This window comes from Dipodomys spectabilis, unplaced genomic scaffold (genome assembly GCF_019054845.1).
Source record: "Dipodomys spectabilis isolate Male_0828 unplaced genomic scaffold, ASM1905484v1 ptg000125l, whole genome shotgun sequence".
NCBI lineage: Eukaryota > Metazoa > Chordata > Mammalia > Rodentia > Heteromyidae > Dipodomys > Dipodomys spectabilis.
In genome coordinates this window covers 10318834-10344855 of record NW_024870802.1, presented here as the reverse complement: position 1 = coordinate 10344855, position 26022 = coordinate 10318834, and the positions used below count along the sequence as shown (strand labels likewise).

Sequence of the window (26022 nt, the reverse complement as noted above, 5' to 3'; positions counted from 1 at the left end):
TAGGCTAAAATAAATTTTTATTAAATGTTAGAAGAGATTGATACACAACTCACAAATTCTTTACAAAACAACTGCCAATCTGTGTCCAATTTTTAAAGTACTATACACATTTGGAAATTTTGCTGTGAAATAGAATGTAAAAATATGTCTTTTAGAAAGCATTAAAGATGATTATAATCAAAATAATGTTTAAAATGGAAGTCTTTGCATGAAAGCGAGCTTTCAGTGAAAAAATAATGAGTAAGTGAACTTTAAACATTAAATAGATAAAGCTGACTTACTGAGGAAATGAGTAAGTATTCTGTAAACTTCTGAAATTCACCTGATATGTTTTATTACTTTCAGAAGCAATGCCATTATGAGGTATCAACAACCATAGTATAGGAATCTTGAGTGATACCACTATGCCAGAAGCACTGGTAACAACCAACTGTATAGGCAAACAAAAATTTTAAAAAAATCATCACAAAGAAGCACCTCTTCTGAAACATGTTAAGATGTCTTATTACACTGGAGGCTTATGGCACAGGTCAAAAACCCTACAGGAGACAATCTCTCCACATAAAGTAATAGTAATTCATCCATTTTAGAACTGAGTAACATCTCTTTAGTAGTGTTACTGGTATAAAAGAAAAGACAGAAGTTTAAACTATGATACAACATACAAAAAACAGTCAACAGTTAGGGTCTTTGAAAGTATACTCTTAGGTTTAATAAAGACCGACTTTTGTTAAACTGAATCTCTAATTCCAAAAAGGTAACTGACCAACTGATGCCATTCAGGACAGCAGAAGCCCAACCACCAACTTGGAAGATACATTGTTTAACAAAGGAGTGAATGGTCACCAGTTTACCTCAAAGATGGGAAGGGAACAGAAATCAACTGCAAAATATATGCAATTACAAGGAATTTAAAATTCAATGTTGTCAACTTTTTGCCCTGAGCTGAGTGCTTTTTATATATAATCTCTGAAGAAACAGATGCATTCCATTGTTCCAAGTTGTGCCTATAAATGCTATTGTTCCTGGTACTGGAAACAGACAGAGTATGTCTTATAGAGCAGAGCGGTGGTGACTATATTTGGTGGGAATCTTTGGTGAGATGCAGTTGTGCAAAAAACTTCTTCCTCCTCCTCCCAATACCCCTAGCATATTCAAGTTATTTTCAGAGGAGAAATGACAAGACCATAATGAAGGACAAGCAGACCATCCTGAAAAGAGGGGGGAAAAAGAGAGAGACTACTTTAATAGTTCTTTAAAAGCTAGTAATATACATGATCTAAATCCAACATTAATATGAAATTCTTTGCATAAACACAGTATCACCAAGAAAAGGAAATTTCTTAAGAGCATGAAGGATCCAAGATAAATGTATCTGTTGACTTACTCAATTGCCTAATCACCAAACACGTAAGTTGTTTTCTTCTTCTTGTTCTTTTTTGAGGTGAGGTCTTGCTATATTCCCTAGCCTTGTCTAGAACTCCAGGGTGGTCTTCTTGTGTGATTTCCCCCAACTACCTGGGGCTCTAGGTATGCCACCATACAGGCTCAATGTTTGGTGGCTCATGCCCATAATCTTAGCTACTCAGGAGGCTGAGATATGAGGATCATGGTTCAAAGCCAGCATGGGCTGGAAAGTCCATGAGACTTTTATCTCCAACTAACCATCAGAAGACTGGAAGTAGAGCTGTGGTTTGAAGTGGTAGAGCACTAGCCTTGAGCAGAAAACCCAAGGACAGCACCCAGGCCCTGCATTTAAGCTCCATGACCAAGGAAAAAAACCTCTCAGGAGCCAATTCTATTATTATCATATAACCATACCAGGTGTATTTATGACTATCAGTTCTCCAAAAAGAACTAAAGGAATAAGCTGGAGATGGTGGTATAAACTTTTAAATCCTAACACTTGGGGGTTGAAGTAAGCCATGAGCTTGAGGCCAATCTAGGCTATACAGGTCACCCCTCTCCTCTCAAAAAATTAGAAATACTGTTTTCTTTCTTCACAGACTACCTAAGCACTGTGTGTATGTATATAATTGTGTGTGTGTGTGTGTGTGTGTGTGTGTGTGTGTGTGTGTGAACTGTCATAAAACATCACAGAACACATAAATGCAGCTCACTACTATGGTAAGTGATAAAACTTAGAGATTCTCACCCAATTGAACGAAATTTAAAATATTGTATATTTTATTTTCTCCTTGAAGATTATCCTTGGAAGAGGACAATGATTCCAGTGTTTTAATCTGATTTTTTGTGGCTTTCTATCTTCCTCTATCTGGTTGCATCCTCTGCACCCAGTGAGCAACCCACTCTCCTTCAGATGCACTGGAAAAATAGCTAAAAATACAGACTCATTGGGAGATGTGCAAGACCTGTCCTGAGCAGCAGAGGAGGCTGGGGCACTCGAGCCACGCCCCGCCAGGCCTGCGCCTGCTGTGTCTTCTCTTTTCCTTCTGTGCTGGGCTCACATGGCTCTGCTTCCTCATGTCTCATCCACAGCTCCATTCACTGCAATCTGGCTTCTGTTCCTGGCAACTCTAGCCAAAGCTCACCAAAATCCCAAAAAAGGGCTCACAAATTCAAATACTCACAAGGGCCAAGAAAGTAATGTAAATACTTACGCTAGGTATGTGAGTCAACAAGGAATGGTACATTAAAGAACAGGTGCCTATCTGAAAGAATTGAAACTTAAATATTTAAAACATAGTGTAAGTAAAATAAAGGTTAACCTCATACCATGTTTGGTCCATGCACTGTCAAGTCTGTTCCAGACTAATTAGCATTATCAAAGTAAATCAATTCATGTAACACAAATAGAAAGATTCCACTAACAGATTTACATGAATATAAATTAAGTTTTACATAAGGTTAATTTTTGCATATAGTTATGTTTGAGAAATGAAAAACATCATTTTGTGAAATATACTGCTAAGAACTCAGATATAAAACTGAAATTGTAGTTACAAGCTATTTCAAGACACCAAAATGACCTCAATGCATATATAAATTCACATTCTATGAAATAAGTGCTTATAAGCAAAATTTGTATCTAGCTGTTTACATTCTTTGCAAACATGTATGAATATTTCCTATATGTTTATATTTCCTTTTCAGGTAGCTTTGTTCATGGTGTTAGTAACTATCTGTCATGATTTGGATACAGTTGGTCTCCAAAAAGATCATGTGCCGGAAGCTTGACTTCAAGTGTAGTAGAACCTCAAAAGAGGTCAGTGAGGGTTAGTGGGAGGTTCTTAGGTCATTGGATATCTTCTATCACAAATGGATGAGTGTGTCTCAAGGGACTAGGTCAGGTCTATTGGGACTGACTGACAGTTGTTTGTTAGCAGGCCCTCGGATCAATCCTCAGCAATGCCAAAAAGAATGATAGAGAATGAGTTAACTCTCTCTGCCTGTTCTCTCTGTCTCTGTGTGTGTATGTCTGTCTCTCTCTTTTTTTTGGGGGGTCTGGTCGTGGGGCCTGAACTCTGTCCCTCAGCTCTTCAGCTCAAGGCAAGCCCTCTACCACTAGAGCCACAGCGCCACTTCCGGCTTTTTTCTTTTTGCTTATGTGGTGCTGAGGAATCGAACCCAGGGCCTCATGCATGCAAGGCAAGCGCTCTACCACTGAGCCACCTTCCCAGCCCCTCTCTCTCTTTTGGTTCTGAGACTGGGACTAGAACTCGGTACCTTACTCATTAGCTGGCACTCTATCAACTGAGCCATACCTCCAGTCCCGCTGCCTATTCTCTTACACACACATCCCTTTTCTGCAAGCTGCTGGTTCGACTTCTCAGCCAGGGGCTCTGTCCAGAACACCAGCACTATGCTATTTTGACTTTCTAGCCACCAGAATCATGAGCCAAATATACAGATACTTTGCTATAGTGATACAAAAGCGAATAAAACTACCCCAAATAGAGTTTTCTTTAAGTCAAATTATGTCCCTTCATTTTGACTCAAAAACTCTCCAATCAATAGTTTCCCAGAGTTAATAGTTTAAATAGTTTAAAATCCAGAGTTCATACCATGGCCAATAAGTTCCCGTATGATTTTATTCCAACTGTCAAGATCTCAGTTCCTACCATCTTTTCCCTCCCTTGCTACATCCTAGCCTTCCCCTTTGAGGTGGAATTCAAGTCCTAATAATGACCTTCCACCAAAAAAGAAAAGTGTTCTTATGGATATGCAGCATATGTTACATAATGATAGACTATGTGTAAAAAGGCAGTCCTATCGATTATAATAAAGCCTATGTGTGCAGTGGACTAGACCACTTCTGTTTGTATAAATTCACTCTGGGATGTCTGCAAATGAAATTGCCTAGTGATGGATTTCTCCAAACCTATGCCCATCATTAAGGAATGACTGTATTAGCTTAGTAGTCTTCAAATCTTTACTGTAGTGATGGAGTACTAGGAATGTGGGGCTGAACTGCATGGGAGATGGGAGGAAGAGTCCTGGTTCACTCACTGAGTCACTGTGGGAATTACATGTATTTTCTGTAACTCAGTTTCCCTATCTTTAGAATGTTTTCTCCATTCTTACCCCATAGATAAAACCCATGCAAACCATTTAAAATATTTGTAGTTCAGAAAACTTTAACAAAATTGTGAACTGTCTATGAAAACTTCCCTATTAACATGGAACTTTTTTTTCATGAAATAATTTTGTGTGTTCAGCATAGGCTTGATGAATCTGAGGCCTACCTGCATTGCTGAGTCACCTATTGCATGTCGGATTTCTCGGAGAGTCTGGTACGGCTCTAGCAAGTGGTCACCACAGATGATATCTACCTATGAGAAAGCAGGAGTATTATCAGACAACTTCCCTACATAATTACTTATAGATCAGACTTGGCTATTTTATTTTAGACTCATTAAACATTTTTATAAAATGTCTTAGAAATCTTTTCTATTTGGGCTGGGAAGGTGGCTTAGTGGTAGAGTGCTTGCCTTGCATGCATGAGGCCCTGGGTTCAATTCCTCAGCACTACATAAGCAGAAAAAGCCAGAAGTGATATGGTGGCTCAAGTGGTAGAGCACCATCCTTAAGCTGAAGAGCTGAGGGACAGCACACAGCCCAGAGTTCAAGCCCCACGACCAGCAATAAAAAAAATAAATAAAGTTACAGGGCTGGGAATGTGGCTTAGAAGTAGAGTGCTTGTCTAGCATGAATGAAGCACTGGATTCAATTACTCAGTACCACAAAAACAGAAGAAGCTAAAAGTGGTCAATGGCTCAAGTAGTAGAGTGCCAGCCTTGAGCTGAAGAGCTGAGGGACAGCGCCTAGGCCCAGAGTTCAACCCATGACTGACAAAAAAAAAAAAAAAAATCTATTAAGGGCTGGGAAGGTGGTTCAGTGATAGTGCTTGCCTCACATGCATGAGGCCCTGGGTTTGATTCCTCAGTACCATATAAACAGAAAAGGCCAGAAGTGGTGTTAAGGCTCAAGTGGCAGAGCACTGGCCTTGAGCAAAAGCAGCTCAGGGACAACACCTAGGGCCCAGAGTTCAAAAGCCCCATGACCCACACACAAAAAAACAAAAACAAAAACAAATTTATTAAGTAGGATTAGAGGTGGCCCTGCAGTCAGTCCCTAATACTACCAAAACTCAAAAACCTCTGCTGTAAAATAGTAATTTTTCTTACAATTTAGCCCCAAGTTTAGCAGCTGGTCAGTTACTATTTGATAAGTATGGTCCTAGATGTTATGTGTGCCATGTGGATTTGGTTATTATTTTTGTTTTCACAAAAATGGGACCATGCTATAAAACCATGTTTTATAAACTTAAAAAAAAATTTAGCCAGGTACCAGTGGCTCATGCCTATAATCCTAGCTATTCAGGCAATTGAGATGTGAGGATAAAGATTAGAAGCCAACTTAAGAAGAAAATGTCATAAGACTGTATCTCCAACTAACTATCAAAAAGCTGAGAGAGGGCTGGGAAGGTAGCTCATGCATGCATTGCACGCATGAGGCCCTGGTTTCAATTCCTCAGCACCACATAAACAGAAAAGGCCAGAAGTGGCCCTGTGGCTCAAGTGGTAGAGTGCTGGCCTTGAGCTGAAGAGCTTAGGGACGGCACCCAGGCCCAGAGTTCAGGCCCCACAACAGACCAACAAAAAAGCTGGGAGATAAGCTATAGTGGGGGCTAGGAATGTGGCTCAGTGGTAGAGTGCTAGCATGCATGAAGCCCTGGATTAGATTCCTCAGTACCACATAGCCCCAAAAAGCTGCAAGTGGTGCTGTGACTCAAGACTCAAGTGGTAGAGCATTAGCCTTGAGCAAAGGAAGCACAGGGACAGTGCCCATGCCCTGAGTTCAAGCCTCAGGACTGGGAGAAAGAGAGAGAGAGGGAATAAGAGGGACAGAGAGGGAGGGAGAAGGAGAGGGAAGGAGAGAGGGAGAAAGAGAGAAAGAGGGAGAGAGAGAAAGGAGAGGAGAGGAGAGAATCTAATGTTCTATCCTTTATATAAAGAAGTTTTGGAGATCAATGTGCTATATAATTTTTAAAATCTCACATTATAAAAGCAAAAGAATGGCTAAACATAAAATGAGACACAAAAGAATATAATGAAAGTAAAATATGAATAAAAAATTCTGCTACATCAGCCATGGTAATCCAGATCAATGTTTTGTTCATTTTAGAAATAATTTTTAAGCCAGGCGCTGGTGGCTCATGCCTGTAATCCTAGCTACTCAGGAGGCTGAGATCTGAGGATCTCGGTTCAAAGCCAGCCCGGGCAGGAGAGACCGTGAGACTCCTATCTCCAATAAACCACCAGAAAACCGGAAGTGGCGCTGTAGCTCAAGTGGTAGAGCACTTGCCTTGAGCTGAAGAGCTGAGGGACAGCACCCAGGCCCAGAGTTCAAGCCCCACGACCAACCAAAAACAAAAAAAAGAAATAATTTTTAAGCCAGATGAAGTTGAGCACAACTATAATTCCAGCTATATCTGAGGCAGATGAAGAAGGACTGCAAGTTCAATGGCAGTCCAGGCCAAAAGTAATGGCAAGAACCGGTCTCAAGAACATAAACAGAAAAAGGCTGGGAAGTATAGCTCAGTTATGGTTAATTTGAGTTAGCTCAAGTTATAGCTCAGATAGTGCTATGTCAATATTAGCTCAATTTAGCCATTACACAGTATATACAATTTCAAAACATCATGTTGCACATGACGCATATGTACATAATTTTAATAATCCAAAAAATAAAAGTAATAGAAAAGGTAAGTAGTAGTGGCCCACACCTATAAACTTAGCTACTCAGGAGGCTGAGATCTGAGGATCATAATTTGAAACCAGACCAGGCAGGATTGTCCATGAGACTCTTATCTTCAAGTAACCACCAAAAAGTTGGAGGTAGAGTTGTAGCTCAAGTGGTAGATCACCAGCCTTGACTGGAAAAGCTGACAGTGTTCAGGCCCTGAGTTCAAGCTCTAATATAAGAACCAACCAGCCAACCAACCAAATAAATAAATGGTAGAATCCCTAAAACCAAATTTGAGCTTTGGCATATTTATTTATTTATTTATTATCTCTCTCCCCTGTACTGGGGTTTGTAGTCAGAGCCTCATACTTGCTTGGAAAGTTACCACTTGAGTCCCAGCTTTTAAATCACCAAGTGCAATATTTATCAATGGGAATTGTACTTTGACCAAAAGCTAGCCATGGAGGAAGTAATCTGTATCCTGGAGAAAGCCCTCCTGAATATTACTTTTATTTTGGAGTACTAGGGTTTGAACTCAGGGCCTTGTGCTTGTTAAATAGGTGTTCCACCACCTAAATCAAGCCCTGAGCCCTTTTGTTTTGGGGACAGGGTCTTGAATCAATGCCCAAGTGGGCCTAGCCTGAGATCCTGTTGATTCTTCCAATGTAGCTAGAACAATAGGTGTATGTCACTACATTCAGATTTTTTTGGTTGAAATGAGATGTCACTAGTTTTTGCCTGAATTGACCTTTAACCAAAACCTTCCTTATCTCTCTCATTTTTTGGAGAGGAGAAAGGTGGAGGGGTACTAGAGTCTGAACTCAGCCTCATGTTCATTTCTCTTGCTTGCTCACAGCTGGCATTCTGCCAGTTGAACAATACTTCAGCCTGAAAATAGTTTTGGCTGGTTATTTTGGAAAGAATCTCATAGACTTTCTGCCCAGGCTGGCTTCAAACCATGGTCCTCTAGATCTCAACTCCCTAAGTGGTTTAGGATTACAGACATGAGCTACCATACCCAGCTGTTTGTTGACCTTGCTTGTCATGCTGCAAGGATATTCTCCTAAGAAAAGTCAATGAATTATCTTTTGCTCTGCTGAAATTGAGCCCCTAGAAGTTCTTTAATATTTATAATGTCCTCAGTTTTTTCTTTGACACCAAGAGATGGTCACCAGTAACAATTAAGAAATGGGTAGTAAATCAAGTGGCGCGGTGGCTCAAGTGGTAGAGCGCTAGCCTTGAGCTGAAGAGCTGAGGGACAGCGCCCAGACCCAGAGTTCAGGCCCCACGACTGGACCCAAAAAAAAAAAAAAAAAAATTTGGGCTGGGAAGGTGGCTCAGTGGTAGAGCGCTTGCCTTGCATGCATGAGGCCCTGGGTTCAATTCCTTAGTTAGCACCACATAAGCAAAAAGAAAAAAGCTGGAAGTGGCGCTATGGCTCAAGTGGTAGAGCGCTAGCCTTGAGCTGAAGAGCTGAGGGACAGTGCCCAGGCCCAGAGTTCAGGCCCCACAACCAGACTCAAAAAAAAAAAAAAAAGAAAAAGAAATGGGTAGTAAATCAAACATGATTAAATTTGGGGATGGGTATCTCTGTGAATCAGTATTTATTTATTTAATTTATTTATTTTTGGTTGGCTGTGGGGCTTGAACTCTGGGTTTGTTCGCTGTCCCTACGCTCTTCAGCCCACGGTGAACACTCTGCCGCTTGAGCCACAGTGCCACTTCTGGTTTTCTAGTGGTTTATTGGAGATAAGAGTCTCATGGACTTTCCTGCCTGGGCTAGCTTTCAACCACGATCCTTAGATCTTAGCCTCCTGAGTAGTTAGGATTACAAGCATGAGCCACTGGCGGCCAGCTTGAATCAGTATTTAATTAGCAATTACAATGCCTACAGCATAAAAGCCGCTACATGAAATTCTAGATGATTCTTTAATATGCTAATATGCTAACGATAGTCTCACAATGTCACCTATTGTCTTACATACATATACTATACCTGACAAGCTGGATCAAGACCCATTTTTCTTCTGAGGAATTTTTCTACATGTCCAATAGTTGCTTCTCCTGAAACTCGAACAAACTTCTTTTCCAATGGCTACAAAAATAAGTAGATAAAACTATTTCATATATACTTTATTTATATATACTTATATGTATATTACATGAACTTTAAAAACAAATTTTACAGCAAAAATGACTCAATAGGATCTTGAAAAAAAATTACTATGAAATTTTAACTTAAGAAGAAAAACAGGAATTCTGTACAGCTTCTCCTTTTTGAGAAATATGTCAATAATTGTTTTATTTAATTAATTTTTGGCACCAGTACTACGTATTGAATTCAGGATCTAGTTGCTATTCTTTAGCTTTTTCACTCAAGGATAGTACTCTACCACTTGAGTGGTAGAGCTCCACTTCCAGCTACGTGGTGTTTAATTAGAGATAAGAGTCTCATGGATTTTCCTGTCCAGGCTGGCTTTGAACTGCAACTCTCAGATCTCAGCTTCTTATTAGCTAGGATCACAGGTGTGAGCCATTGGGGTAAAGCTCCAATAATTGTTCAATACAAGAAAAAAACAATGTAGAAGAGGGACCTCTAGCCTTAAAATAAAACCATAAAGGTCATAGTGATTATATCAATCAAATACAATATATCTGGAACTTGATTTAAATAAAAAGTATAAAGCAGGAGCTGGGAAGGTGGCTCAGTGGTAGAACGCTTGCCTTGCACGCATGAGGCCCTGGGTTCGATTCCTCAGCACCACATAAGCAAAAAGAAAAAAAAAAGTATAAAGCAATCAAATTAAGGTTATCAATCCTATAATTCTAGAAAATTCAATTTAGGAAATGCAAACAATACATGCATACTGGGCTGGGGTTATAGCTCAATAAGACAGAGCAGTGGCCTAGCATGTGTGAGGCACTGAATTTGATCCCTAGCACTGAAGGGGAAAATATGAAGTGGAGCAACTTTTTTTATTTATTTTTTGTCAGTTGTGGGGCCTGAACTTTGGGCCTGGGCATTGTCCCTCAGCTCTTCAGCTCAAGGCTAGTGCTCTACCACTTGAATGACAGCGCCACTTACGGCTTTTTTTGTTTATGTGGAACTGAACCCAGGGACTTGTGCATGCAAAGCAAGCACTCAACCACTGAGCCACCTTCCCAGCCCAAAGTGGAGCAACTTTATTATACTTATCAAAGTAGTTTATGGTCAGGTGCTGGTGGCTTATGCCTGTAATCCTAGCTACTCAGGAGGCTGAAATCATGGTTTAAAGCCAACTAGGGCAGGAAAATACCTGAGACTCTTATCTCCAATTAACCATCAGAAAACTAGAAGTAGGGCTGTGGATCAGAGTGGTAGAGCACTACTCTTGAGCAAAAAAAGCCCAGTAACAATGCTCAGGCCCTGAGTTCAAGCCCCAGGACCTACCAGAAGAAAAAAAAAATCTTATCTTTTAGAAGGAAACTGAGTTATGAACTTACACAGTCTGGGGTTTGGTTCAAAATTATGAGAAAAGGGCTGGGAAGGTGGCTCAGTGGTAGAGCGCTTACCTTGCATGCATGAGGCCCTGGATTCAATTCCTCAGCACCACACAAGCAAAAAGAAAAAAAGCCGGAAGTGGTGCTGTGGCTCAAGTGGTAGAGCACTAGCCTTGAGCTGAAGAGCTGAGGGACAGTGCCCAGGCCCAGAATTCAGGCCCCACGAGCGGACCCCCCCCAAAAAAAAAATTATGAGGAAAAAATCGTGAAGGTACATAGAAAAGAGACTGGCTATGAATTTATAATTACTGAAGTGATGTGCACATCATGGTTATACTCTTCTACATTTTTTTTTCCTGGTCCTGGGGCTTGAACTCTCAGGCCTGGGTGCTGTCCCTGAGCTGCTTTTGCTTAAGGGTAGTGCTCTACCACTGAGCCACATCTCCATTTCTAGCTTTTTCTGTGATTAATTAGAGATAAAGAGTCTCATGGACTTTCCTGCCTGGGTGGGCTTCAAACCTTCTGAGTAGCTATGATTACAGGCATGAGCTAGCAGCAGCTGGCCTACTTTTCTACTTTTTAAGAGTTAAAATTTTCCATGGTAAGCTGGGTGTGGGGGCAATGTCTATAGCTGAGGATACTCTGGAGGCTGAAACAGAAGGATCTCTTGAGCCCAGATATTTGAGATCAGCCTGGGCATTACAGTGGATCTCATTTTAAAATAAAAAAGGGAATTCATAATAAAGTTTTCCTTTTAATATGGAAAATGGAAAGTTATTTAGAAATGTGTGGAATGTGATACAAGAAAATCTGAGGTAGAGGAGGTGAGAGGCAGAATGACAAAAAGGTTGAAAGTAGAAATCAATACTATCCTGGTTCTCTTTTTCTGAAAATTAAGGATATCACCAACTAATGCAAATGAAAAGCTCAAAGAATCAGAACTTACTGGGTACCTGTTAGAAAGCTTGCAAAACATTTTTCAGTACTAGCCGAGAAAGTGAACGAGTGAATGAGTTTAGAATGGATATCTAGGGGACTGAGGCAGATTGGATATACATTTGTTCCACAATAATAACATTCAGCTTCCTTATTCTTTTTTTTTTTTTTGGGTCAATCATGGGGCTTTAACTCTGGGCTTGGGCGCTGTCCCTCAGCTCTTCAGCTCAAGGCGAGCATTCTACCACTTGAGCTTCAGTGCCACTTCCAGTTTTCTAGAGGTTTACTGGAGATAGGAGTTTCACGGTCTTTCCTGCCTGGGCTGGCTTTGAACTGTGATCCTCAGATCTAAGCCTCCTGAGTAGGTAGGATTACAGACGTGAGCCACCAGTGCCCGGCTCAGCTTCCTTATTCTTTTTTTTTTTTTTTTTTTTGGGGGGGTCCGGTCATGGGGCCTGAACTCTGGGCCTGGGCACTGCCCTCAGCTCTTCAGCTAAAAGCTAGCACTCTACCACTTGAGCCACAGCGCCACTTCTGGCTTCTTTTTGTTTATGTGGTGCTGAGGAATCGAACCCAAGGTCTCATGCATGCAAGGCAAGTGCTCTACCACTGAGCCACCTTCCCAGCCCTAGCTTCCTTATTCTTAAGATCTTTCCTGGGCTAGGCATATGGTTTAGTACTATAGGACTTGACTAGCAGGACAGCCTCTAGGTTGATATCAAGTACTAAAATAGATCTTATACCCCATACTCAAGTTAATAGGGTTTTTTAAAACTATATAATTTGCATGTAACAGCCTCCTCTATGTACAAATAAACAGTAAGAAAATTCCACCTCCTTTCACATTAGTATAGAAATCTTTCCTGCCAACTACAACATCAAAAATATAATATGATAAAAGTTGAGCCAGCCAGAATACATCACATATACCTGTGATCCCAGAATCCAGGAGGCTGAAGCAGGAGGATCACAAATTGGGAACAAGCCTACATAAATAGACTCTGTCTCAAAAATTTTTTTAAAAAATGTAGGAAGATTTTAAGTTTTCTTTTTTTTTCCTTTTTTGGTCAGTCATGGAGCTTGAACTCTAGGTCTGGGTTCTGTCCCTCAGTTCTTCAGCTCAAGGCGAACGCTCTACCACTTAAGCCACAGTGCCACTTCTGGTTTTCTGGTGGTTTATTGGAGATAGAAGTCTCATGGACTTTCCTGGCTGGGCTGGCTTTGAACCTTGACCCTCAGATCTCAGGCTCCTGAGTAGCTAGGATTATAGGCGTGAGCCACTGGCACCCAGCTTAAGTTTTCTTCTAGTATGGAAGATACTATCAACTCATGATCTATTACCTTGAAAAATACTCTGACCTTAAACTGAAAAAGTATAGAAACAATGACTATCTGGTATCAAAGAAACCAGGATGTGACTCTGAAATACCAATGACCACCAAAAGGAACTTAAGACTCCTTAGAGAAATAATTGATTCCATGTTTGAGGAAAGAGACGTACAATGTAGACATGGAACATTTTGTCATTTCAGATAGCAAGGACTATGGCATGACAGGACAACTTGAACTAATAAAGACAAGTAAAAAAAAATGGATTGTGCAAATATATTTACATCGTGAATTCATAATAAAGACAAATAAAACCTAAATATGGCTGATTCATTACAATTAACAATTTATATGCTCCTTGAGCTATTTCTTTTCTTTTTGTTGGTTGTGGAACTTGAACTCAGGGCCTGGGCTCTTTCCTTGAACTCTTTTGCTCAAGGCTAGTGCTTTACCATTTTGAGCCACAGTTCCACTTCCAGTTTTTGAGTGGTTAATTGGAGAGTCTTATAGATTTTTCTGCCAGGTTGCTTTTGAACTATGATCTTCAGATCTCAGTTTCCTGAGTAGCTAGGATTACAGGCATAAGCTACCCATGCCCAGCTGAGCTATTTCAATCAGTAGGTTCTAGTTAAGATTCTTTTACCTCTTTTTATTTTTATTTGCTGAAGAAATGGAATCATTTGCCATGTGGAGATGTGGTCTATTTATTTCTTCGTGTAATTTAACATGTTCTGTTGTCCCTTGTATTTCTTGGAAATGAGGTGTTCAATCTAGAAGCATAATCACACATTACAGGTGGAATCATATCATGTTCTCTGATGTGTGAGGGTCAGAATGACCTAAATATCCTAGGTGTACATGTGCTTTTGTGGAAACAACAGAATACTGATTTATTTCTAGTTTATTCTTTATGAGGCTTTAGAATTCTTGGCTTTCTGGCTTCTGGAGGTTACTAGAAAAATATCTTCAGGCACATAGGAGCTATAACTCTATGATGGTACCATACAGAAAGTTATCTGCCACTTTCTCATGTTATAAAATGTATCATAACCTAAAGTGAACCAATTGGTATGACTCTTTACAACTTAAAGAGATTCAGTTTACCAAAAATCATGGAGACTTAATACTGCATTGCCTTTATCATAGTCATCTGAGATAAACTATAAACTTCAATCTAAACTGGGTACTGGTGGCTCATGCCTATAATCCTAGCTCTCAGGAGGCTAAGACTGAAGATCATGGTTTGAAGCCAACCTGGGCTGAATACTCCCAATGAGACTCATCTCCAATTAAATATTAGAAAATCAGAAGTGGCACTGTGGTTCAAATGGTAGAGTGCTAGCCTTAAGCAAAGGAGCTCAGAGAAAGTGCCTAGGTTCTGAGTTCAAGACCCATGACCGACCAAAAAACAAAAACAAAACACAAACTTCAATCTAGAGAAGTACCTATTTCTATGTTTTTTGGTTTTTTTTTTTTTTTTTTTTGCCAGTCGTGGGGCCTGAACTCTGGGCCCTGTCCCTCAGCTCTTCAGTTCAAGGCTAGTGCTCTACCACTTGAGCCACAGCGCCACTTCTGGCTTTTTCTGCTTATGTGGTGCTGAGGAATCGAACCCAGGGCCTCATGCATGCAAGGCAAGTACTCTACCACTGAGGCACCTTCCCAGTCCTATTTCTTTCTTTCTTTTTTTTTTTTGGGGGGGGAGGAGGGGGGAGTCCGGTTGTGGGGCCTGAACTCTGGGCCTGGGCGCTGTCCCTCAGCTCTTCAGCTCAAGGCTAGCACTCTACCACTTGAGCCACAGCGCCACTTCTGGCTTTTTCTGCTTATGTGGTGCTAAGGAATCGAACCCAGGGCCTCATGCATGCAAGGCAAGTACTCTACCACTGAGGCACCTTCCCAGCCCTATTTCTTTTTTTTTTTTTTTTTTCGGGGGGGGGAGTCCGGTCGTGGGGCCTGAACTCTGGGCCTGGGCGCTGTCCCTCAGCTCTTCAGCTCAAGGCTAGCACTCTACCACTTCAGCCACAGTGCCACTTCTGGGTTTTTTCTTTTTGTTTATGTGGTGCTGAGGAATTGAACCCAGGGCCTCATGCATGCAAGGCAAGCACTCTACCACTGAGCCACCTTCCCAGCCCTCCCAGCCCTATTTCTATGTTTTAATTCATATTTGTAAGCTAGAGTGTTCATAAAATATACAGAAGTGGCACTGTGGCTCAAGTGGTAGAGCGCTAGCCTTGAGCTGAAGAACTGAGGGACAGTGCCCAGGCCCAGAGTTCAAGCCCCACGACCAAACAAAAAAATAAAAAATTGGCAAAAAACAAAATATACAACCAAGAATACTTCACCTAACTTTAGTATATGGAGACCTTGACAATCACTGAAAATCTCAAAGATCAAAGTTACCTATTCCTTAATATTACTTAATATTCCTTAGTCCCTAGTAACTAAAAGATGATTTTCTCCTTTAAAGAAGTTACTGTTCCCAAGGTGGGGAAGGTAGCTCATTGGTAGAGTGATTGCCTTGCATGTACAAGGCCCTGGGTTCAGTTCCTTAGCACCACATAAGTAGCAAAAGCTAGAAGTGGCGCTGTGGCTCAAGTGGTAGAGCACTAGCCTTGAGCTGAAAAGCTGAGGGACAGTGCTCAGGCCCAGAGTTTAGGCCCCATGACCAGCAAAAAAAAAAAAAGTTACTATTCCCAAGCTAGGAGCCAGTGGCTCATGTCTATAACCCTGGCTACTCATGAGGCTGAGATCTGAGAATCAAAGTTTGAAGCCATCCTGGCCAAGAAATGTATGAGACTCTTATCTCCAATTAACCAGCAGAAAACCAGAAGTGGAGCTGTAGCTTGAAGTGGTAAAATGCTAGTCTTGAGCAAGAAAAGCTCAGGGACAGTGACCAGACTCTTGAGTTCAAGCCCTACAATTGACAAGAAAAAAAAAAGAAAAGAAAGGAAAAAAAATGATAATTTCTGGATGATTCATACTACAGCAGCAACACTATACACATGGCATCTGGGATTGGGGGCCTTTTAACACAAATCTGAAATTATCTTACCTCTAAAATCTCAGTGAATAACAAGTAGCCAAGTTAGTTTGACTCAAAATGCTGCTTGTAAACAAAATTTTGAGTTCACATTTACCAATGTCAATTATTAAAGGTAAAGCTTTGGTTTCAGAATTTTATAAACTAGGGGCTGGGAAGGTGACTCAGTGGTAGAGCACTTGCCTTACATGCCTGAGGCCCTGGGTTCGATTCCTCAGCACTACATAAGCAAAAAGAAAAAGCTGGAAGTGGCGCTGTGGCTCAAGTGGTAGAGCGCTAGCCTTGAGCTGAAGAGCTGAGGGACAGCGCTGAGGCCCAGAGTTCAGGTCCCACGACTGGACCCCCCAAAAAAAACAACAACAGAATTTTATAAACTATTTGCTTATTTTTTCATTTCTACTGTTCTGAAAAATTCCTTTTTTTTTTGGTCCCAGACCTGGGGCTTGAACTCAGGGCCTGGGCATGGTCCCTTACCTTTCTCACTCAAGGCTAGAGCTCTACCACTTGAGCCACAGCTCCAGTTCTGGTGGTGTGTGTGTGTGTGCTCTACCACTTGAGCCACAGCTCCAGTTCTGGTGATGTGTGTGTCTAGTGGTGTGTGTGTGTGTGTGTGTGTGTGTGTGTGTGTGTGTGTGTGTGTCTGTGTGTGTGTGTGTGTGTCTGTCTGTGTGTGTGTGTGTGTGTGTGTGTGTGTGTGTGTGTGTGTGTGCTCTATCACTTGAGCCACAGCTCTAGTTCTGGTGGTGTGTGTGTGTCTGGTGGTGTGTGCTGTGTGTGTGTGCTTAACTGGAATTAAGAATTTCACACACTTTCCTACCCAGGCTGACTTCTAACTGTGTGTGTGTGTGTGTGTGTGTGTGTGTGTGCGTGCGCGTATGTGTGTGTTACTGGAATTAAGAATTTCACACACTTTCCTACCCAGGCTGACTTCTAAACATGATCCTCAGCCTCCTGAGTAGCTAGGATTACAGGTGTCACCAGCATCTAGCCCATTCTTTTTTGTTTGCTGGTTGGTTGGTTGGTTGGTAATGGTGTTTGAACTGTCCTTGAGCTTCTTTGGCTCAAGGCTAGCACTTTGACTCAAGCCAAAGCACCACTTCTGGCCTTTTCTGTTTATGTGATACTGAGGAATCGAACCCAGGGCTTCATGCATGCTAAGCAAGCACTCTACCACTAAGCCATATTCCAAGCCCTGGTGTCTTCTTATCTAGGGGTGGTGGAGGCATTCAGTACTGGGATTGAACTCATGTCCTCATGCTTGTGAAGCAGGTGCTCTACCACATGAGTTTACCTCCAGCCCCTTTGCCTTAGTTATTTTCCAAATACGGTCTTGTTTATGGAAGGGCCAGCATGGGGTGTGATCTTGCTACTTTTGCATCCCTATGTTGCTGGGGATGTCAGGAAAGCACATTGTTATCCCTTATGCTTCCTTCATACCTGTAGTAATAGGCACACACCACTATATCCAGCCATTGAGTGAACTTTTCTGCCCAGGCTGGGCCTCAATCTCAATCCCCTGATCTCTGCTTACCAAGGAACTAGCCATACCGGTATAAGCCACATAGCCCAGGCTTGTCTCTTATTCTCACATACCTATAACAGACCAGTGCTGAATGCATATGTTCCAACAACTTACTTATCAATTTTTTTTATCATAATAGAAGATATTCTCCATTAGGTTGCTAGTTTGATTCAACTGTATATACAGATCATTTCATGAAATAAATTAAAAAAGTAAAATACCTTAAAATGTCCTGTATCTTCATTAGCACTGAAAAAGGAGAGCAAGCCTAATCAATATTTACTTTAAGTTAAATGAATAAAAAACAAAACATGAAAATAAAATCTGAGAAACAATGATTTACTTTAAAACATGGCCACCTTAACTTTTATGAAATGAGCAAATGTAACTGGCATTTCTGCCACCTGGTGGTAAGGCAAAAGTTCTGTCTAGCATTTCATGTAACTTTCTTTTTTGGTCGGTTGTGGGGCTTGAACTCGGCTTGGGTGCAGTTCCTATGTGTGCTCTTCAGCTCAAGGCGAACACTCTACTGCTTGAGCCACAGTACCACTTCCAGTTTTCTAGTAGTTTATTGAGATAAGAGTCTCATGGATTTTCCTGCCTAGGCTGGCTTTGAACCATGATCCTCAGATCTCAGCCTCCTGAGTAGCTAGGATTACAAGCATGAGCCACCAGCACCAGGCTTCATATAACTTTCTATACTTAATTTCAGAACTTAAAAAAAAATATTTTCCTTCCTCCTCTTCTTTCTTCCTTGTTTTTCGGGTAGGGGTACTAGTGTTTGAACTCAGAGCCTTGCACTTACTAGGCAGGTGCTCCTCCTTTTGAGCCAATCCCTCCAGCCCCTTTTTAACCTTGGTTATTTTTTGGGTAGTCTCAAATTTATGATTGAGTGGGTCTGGACTGAGATTGCTTCCTGAATGACTAGGAAAACAGGTGGGTCACACACTGCACACACCTTTTTGTCGGTGTGGGTCTTGAACACTTGACCTGGGCACTGTCCCTCTGCACTTCAGCTCAAGGAGAGTGCTCTACCACTTGAGTCACAGTGCTACTTCCAGTTTTCTGGTGGTTAATTGGAGATAAGAGTCTCATGGGCTTTCCTGCCCGTGCTGGCTGTGAACGGCGATCCTTAGATCTTAGCCTCCTCAGTAGCTAGGATTACAGGCGTGAGCACCAACACCCAGCTTGGGGGTCTCACTTTTTTCCCAGGCTCATCTTTCAACAAAAATTTTCCTAATCTCCACCTCCCAAGAAGTACTTGGAAAAGATACAATATTTAGAGTTTCTCCAGTTAGGATTTTAGCATTTTGCAGCTTAAACTACAATTTCTCTTTGAAATCTTTGTTGTTGTTGATGCTGTTCTTGTCGTACAGCTTCTCATACTCTCACTTGGCTTTTTTTTTCAAGATGCTGGTAGAGCACCAGCATCTCCATTTTCAGCTTTTTTGCTAGTTAATTAGAGATGAGTGTTTCAAGGATTTTTTTGCCCAGGTTACTTGAGATCCAGCATCATGAGTAGCCAGTATTACAGACCTAAACCATTAGATTAATTTCTGTCTGTATGCCTGTCTCTCTTTTTTTTGCTTGAACTCAGACCTGGGCCCTGCCCTTAAAACTAGCACTCTACTATTTAGGCCACAGCTCTGCGTCTAGCTTTTTGATGGTTAATTGGAGATAAAGTGTTTCATGGACTTTTCCTGCCTAAACTGGCTTTGAACTGCAATCCTAAAATGCTACCTAAAATGCCACACTTCTGAGTATCTAGGATTACAGGCATTAGCCACCAGCACCAGCTTTATATACACATATATATATATTTTTTTTGTCGGTCGTGGGGCTTGAACTCTGGGCCTGTCCCTGCACTCTTCAGCTCAAGGTGAGCACTCTACTGCTTGAGCCACAGCACCACTTCCGGTTTTCTAGTGGTTAACTGGAGATAAGAATCTCACTAACTTTTCTGCCTGGGCTGGCTTTGAAATGTGACCCTCAGATCTCAGCCTCCTCTGTAGCTAGGATTACAGGCATGAGCCACCAGTGCCCAGCTCTCTCTCTCTCTTTTTAATGGTAATTAATGTGATTTTTCCTCTTAGTTAACTTTTTTTTTTTTAATTTATTTTTTGGGTCCGGTCATGGGGCCTGAACTCTGGGCCTGGGCACTATCCCTCAGCTCTTCAGCTCAAGGCTAGCGCTCTACCACTTGAGCTACAGCGTCAATTCTAGCTTTTTTCTTTTTGCTTATGTGGTGCTGAGGAATCGAACCCAGGGCCTTATGCATGCAAGGCAAGTGCTCTACCACTGAGCCACCTTCCCAGCCCTTTAGGTAACTTTTATATGGTAAGATTTCTTACCTGGCTTTTGTTTTTTCTGCTGCTTCACTTGAAAGATAACCACTTGGCATGATTTTACTCAGTTTGCCTTTTATATTATTCCTTGATTAAATCTATTACTTTAATGTCATAAGGGAAATTAGGGGCACTGACATTGAGCATCTACTTTGTGCCACACCTTATATTAGGTATCATGTATTTATGAACATTTTCATCTAGTCCTGACATCCAGGAAACCAAGCATAAGTAACCTTTATACTTCTACTGGGACAACTCACTCACCACTTGTCCTGTTGGCAAAGAGCTTCCTATATAGTTTCTTAAAAATTAAGTTGAGGACATAGGATGAATATTTCAGGAGACAGATATAACACAATCTAAGTGCCAAGAAATGATATGGGCAGCTTATAATTATGAGAAAATGACTGAAGCAAAATAGTCATCAATGACACAAAATAAGAAAAAGAGATTTTTTTAAAAACTGTATTTCCTTTTTCTTTTCTTTTTTGGAACTGGGAATCCAACCCAAGACATTGTACTTGCTAGGCAAGCTTTTTGCCACTGAGCTACATACTAGCCTAGGTTTTTCTAAGAAAAGAATTTTGACTTTCTTCTGTGAGCTATAAAGGTCTACCATGTGCTACAATGTAGCACTTGAGATTATAAAAAATATCTTACTACTTTGGAAAATAATTTTGTAAAAATCAAGGAAAGGTGTATATGAAAATTCAGCAAATTTAAATCTTCAGTATCCTGAATTTTGTTGCTGCTGTTGTTGTACTGTGATTTAAACTCAGGGCACTGCGTTTTCTATGCCGCTGCTCAATCACTTAAGCCACGTCCCCAGCCTCCATAATTAATTTCTGTGTGTATATGCAAGAACCAGGGTCTCTCACTCAGCTTTTCACACTTATGGCCAGGTCTCTATTACTGGAGCCATGGTTAACTAGAGGTAATAGAGTTTGAAGAGTTTTCTGCCAAGGCTGACTTTGAACCACAATCTTCCAAGTCTCAGGCTTCTGGATAGCTAAGATTAAAGGCATGAACCACTGGCATCTAGCTCTTACAATTATTTTTTAGGAGAACGTAAAAAAAATTAATCTGAGTACAGGACAATTTTATAATTGGAACCGGAACTTTAAAACATTCTTTGTGCCTCTGAGCCCTGAGAAAATATATAATACCAAATTATGATGATGGGGGGGGGGGTGTAATAAAGGAGGGAGAGGGAGAGGATGGAACCAACCTTTTCTGTATTTTGTGTTGTATAATTTCTTCAACACCAATCACTATCATATCAATACATATAGTCAGCTGATCTCAATAAAAGTTGTTTCAAGGGGCTGGGAAGGTGGCTCAGTTGGTAGAGCGCTTGCCTTGCATGCATGAGGCCCTGGGTTGGATTCCTCAGCACCACATAAGCAGAAAAAGCCAGAAGTGGTGCTGTGGCTCAAGTGGTAGAGTACTAGCCTTGAGCTAAAGAATGCAGGGAGAACACCCAGGACCAGAGTTCAAGCCCCACGACCAAAAAAAAAAAAAAAATTGTTTCAAATGGACATGGTGAGACACACCTATGATTCCAGCACTTTAGAGAGAGGCTGACCAGCAGGACCAGGAGTTCAAGACCAACCTAACTACATACACTTTGTGTCAAAAAAAAAAACAAATATTTCTTCATGCTAAAGTTAAAAGGGAGAATTTTTTTTTTTTAGTTGTACTCACCCAATGAACTCTAGTAATAAAGACATATCAAGTTCAGGTGGAATACGAAACACTGATTCTAGAACTTTCTTAGCTCTTCCTTTGTTTGAAGGGACTGGCTGTGGAACAGCTATTTGACAAAACAAACAAAAATTTTACATTGAGATATTTGACAAAAAGGTATGTAACTATATTGACTAAAAGATCACAAAGCATTTTATCACTCTCTCTTACATTAGTAGCATCTACACTGTCAAACACCAGTGTATTTAGTGGCAAACTCAGAGGCTATTCCACAAGGAAGGCAGATATGGGTGGCTGGTTTTTCAGGGTCATAGACAGAGTTCATCAGAACAATATTAGTATTTGTACATAGTACTTTATAAATCCTAATATACTTCAGGGCTCATTGTTAGCTCATTATATTCAGCCTACTCCTATTATAATACCTATTATAACTCCTGCTCTAAAAAAAAAACAACAAACAAACAAAAAAAACACCTGATGAGTGAATTACAGGACTTGCTTAACCAACCAGGTAGTAGAACTGCTAAATTGGATTGTCATATTATGATATTACAGCATCATAAAAATGTCTAAGCAGTTACTATGTGCCAGGCACTGTTTTAAGTGCTTATATTACTCAATGCATTTTTTTTTATGAAGTGCCATTATTATCTGCATTTACAAATAAGGAAATTGAGACACTGGAGTTGTTTGTTAAGATCACGTAGTAGAATGGCAGGGTTAGGAACAAACTCAAAAATCTAGCTCTTGAGCCTACACCTCTTATTCTTCTAAACAATTTAACTGGGTTTACACTGTAACATCACCTTCAAACTATCTCTCCCTCTCTGATCATATAACTAACCATCCTTAAAAAGAACCCCAAGGGGCACAAGTTTTACTAATTAGATATCTTTCTGTTTGTCAGTTGTGGGGCTAGAACTCAGGGTCTGGGCATTGTCCCCAAGTTCTTTCATTCGAGGCTAGTGCTCTACCACTTAGAACCAGTGTCACTTCTGGTTTTCTGGTGGTTAACTGGAGATAAAAATCCATGGACTTTCCTGCCCCGGCTGGCTTTAAACCATGATCCTCAGATCTCGGTCTCCTTAGTAGCTAGGATTACAGGCATGAAGCATTGGTGCCTGGCTTTAGAATTCTTTAATCTATAAGTACATTACAGTATTCAGCCAAACTTACCAGGTTTAGGTACTTCTAGACCTCTTTCTTTATAGAAATCATGCATTTGCTTTTTTTCTCCTAAAAAATGATAAAACATAGACTAAATTATACTTAAATTGTAACTAGTAGAGTCAGAGATGCTGAGGTTCACAACAATGCAATAAAAGAAACTTACTTTCCTCTAGATTGATCACTAATTTGTACACTATATCTTGTAACTGTCGGTCCAACCTAACAAAAAAAGAAAGGATGAAGAATATCTCAGAATTCAGAGAAATACATTTTGGTACAGTGTGAATTCATCATCTAGAACCTAAGATATAGTTCATCTGAGAAGAACTTAAGCACTTATATCTAATCATAAGCATTTGATTCCTTGATGTACACTAAACTGTTCCTTGTTATACTTGGTCCAGTCCTCAATAAGAATTTGAGCTTGAGGGCTGAGACTGTATTCTAAACATCTGTGTATGATCTACAAAACATTCACTCTTTTTTTTTTGTTTGTTTTTCTTTTATCCTGTTTATTAGTTTGTCTTTGAGAGGGTAAGGGGGACACAGAAAAGATAGGGCAAAAGGTGAACAAATGTAGTAGTGGCACTCATTAGACACTATATAGAAAATAACTATATCTTGTGGGTGGGATCAGAGGGATAGACTGGGAGAGAGCGAGGGAAGGGAGACATGGTTCTGTAACATGTAACTGTAACCCCTCTGTATATTACCTCTACAATAATAAGAAAATATTTTTTTTAAAACATTCACTCTTCTGTAAAGGTAACAAAAGCTTAATATTTGGGAAGTGAATGAAAGTAATTTACTTTTGGTATTTTTCTTCTCCTAGGAAACAAAGCAAGAACTAAAAATTTGGTTAATAAGTCATAATGAATTGACTGATGAAGAGGCCAGTTGTTTCAGTATCCATTCTAAAAGAACAGCCTAAGTATTATATAATGAAAAACGACTAAACTATCCCCATTAATTTGGTTGATGGGATTAAAATCCTCAAGGAAAGGAGCTTATATTTTCTTTTTTATTTTTATTTATTTTTCAATCCTCAGTAGACATCACAGTGCCTGGAACATAGTAAGTATTCTACACACATATAATTCTCTTTTAATTTTGAGAGAAGTCAAGACTTTATTCCCAACTACATCTTGTCAAATTTACAGGGGAAAAATTTTTTAAAATAATTGTTACTCAGCCAGGAGTTAGTGACTCATACCTGTAATCCTAGCTACTCAGGAGGCTGAAATCTGAGGATGACAGTTCAAAGCCCGCCCAGGCAGCAAAATCAGTGAAACTCTTATCTCTATTAAACCACCAGAAAAACGGAAGTGGCACTGTGGCTCAAGTGGTAGAGCACTAGCTTTGAACTAAAGAGCTGAATGACAGTGCCCCGGCCCAGAGTTCAAGCCTCATGACCGATGATAATAATAATAACAACAACAACAACAACTTATATATTCTTCTTACCTTATGTTATAAAGAGGTTGTGTCTGATGCACTACAATATTGCATTTTGGACACCGGTTGCTATAGTAGAAATGTCTTACAATGCAGCTTTTACAAACTGTTGAAAAGAAATTTTAATTAGGACATTTTAAAGATTTAAAAAATGGAAAATATTCAGAATCGTAAACCATATGCTTACAAGTATGAAGACATTCTGTAATGGTAGTCGCATCTATTAAGTAACCTTTGCAAATGGAACATAAGATGTATGGGGTCAGCTCAGCGAGATTAATCAGGCGCTGTAAAGGAAATGATAATAATTTTAAAATAGCAACTCTTTCCCCTCTCGAATTCTTCAGTCAGCCAGGCCTAGCGGACTGTGCCTGTACTCCCAGCTAAATCAAGTGGCTGATAGCTTGCTTGAGCCTAGGAGTTCAAGGGCAGCCTGGGCAACACAGAAAGAGACAGACCACCGCCATCTTTTAACAAATCAAACCACAATCACAAAATTTCATTGTAAACAATGTATAAGTTTAATTGCAACAGAGAAACAGAGAACTCCAACCCTTCAAAAGACGGCTGAAAGTTACGAGGACTCAGAAATGTTTCCAAGAGATGGGATTCTCTTGGATACATTGTATGTTGACATACAATATCAATGTATACAATGTAAACGTCATCTCACCGTATACTTTTCTTACACAATGGGAAAACTTCCCGTGTATTGGTTTTCAAGTTTCATAAATTCATTCCGACCCAGCAAGTGCATTATCTAACTTGATGAAGAATGAAGTGTCTCGTTATTAAGGAACCAACTCTCCCATGGAGGGCGGATAAAGGAAGAAAGGTTTACCGTCCTCCCCACCCACACCCTGAAGAAAGAGACCACGTCCTGGGTCTGGTAGGGCCGGGGTAACGGTCTCCGGGACGCCTCGCCCGCGGGTGATCACCGAATACTTTGCAGGATGGAGGAGGACGACCCCGAGAGCCCTAGGCGACCTGCAGGGACCTCACAAAGTAAGTGGGCAGGCCACGGGCCGGGGAGCGAGGCCTGCCCGCGCCACGCGCCAGGGCGGGTGGGGGGCACCGGTGCCAACTGCTGCAGCAGCCTTGGGGGGGGGACCCCTCCGGGGATGGGGGTGACCAGGGCCCTCCCAGAGCCGTCCCCCCCACCCCCCGGCCGCAAATACCTCCTCCTCGTCCTCGGACTCGGGCCGCCCCGCCTCCAGCCTGAGCGAGAAGTGGCTCATTTCTTCCTCCTCCTCCTCCTCGTCCTCCTCCTCGTCCTCCTCCATTTCCTCTTCCTCCTCCAGCTCCTCGTCGTAGTCTTCGAAGCGGCCTTTCAAGCGGCCGAGGCTGCCTTCGAACTCCAGCTCCTGAGGCCGGGAACCCGAGCAGCCGGAGGCCCCCGCCTCAGGCTGGGGCGCTGGGGTGAGCGCAGGCGGGGAGTCCGGAGGTGGGGACGGCCTGGCCGCGGCTTCCTCGGCCTCCGCCGGGCCCCCGCTACCCACCGTCACCACGGAGACCCCCTCCATGGCGAGGGCCGAAGGCTGCGAGACTGGGCAGCCGGAAAGCGCGGGAGTTCCGCGGGTCCCCCCAGTCGCTCCACTGCGCAGGCGCGGGGAACTTGCCGGGGCAGCTGGGAAATGTGGTTCACCTGGAAACCCAGCGGCTCAGGTGTATGGGGCGGGGCTAGCGGGCCGCACCTTCAAGGACTGTCACTCCATTTTCTGTTTTGAAAAGCTTGATGCTCTCGCCACCGACTTTTTTTTTCTTTTGGAGTCTATTAATTGTACAAAGTGAGTTTCAGTGTGGGATTTCCATATATAGAGTGACCA

At 41.4% G+C, this 26022-nt stretch overlaps 1 protein-coding gene across 2 annotated transcripts; it reads right to left on the bottom strand.

The window, feature by feature from the left end:
- Positions 1-25820, bottom strand: Pcgf6 (polycomb group ring finger 6). Of its 2 annotated transcripts, none has more exons than XM_042689585.1 (10): positions 25375-25810; positions 24384-24483; positions 24206-24302; positions 22905-22960; positions 22748-22807; positions 21566-21674; positions 17735-17762; positions 9206-9304; positions 4707-4793; positions 1-1211 (listed from the first exon to the last, which is right to left on the bottom strand). In XM_042689585.1, exons 1-10 carry the CDS (start codon positions 25717-25719, stop codon positions 1155-1157), a joined length of 1038 nt encoding a protein of 345 aa, XP_042545519.1. In that variant the 5' UTR covers positions 25720-25810; the 3' UTR covers positions 1-1154. The 2 variants fall into 2 exon arrangements, with proteins under 2 accessions (XP_042545519.1, XP_042545518.1); XM_042689584.1 differs by lacking the exon at positions 1-1211 and adding an exon at positions 2086-2672 and having other exon boundaries at positions 25375-25820.
- Between the last annotated feature and the right edge of the window lie 202 nt (positions 25821-26022).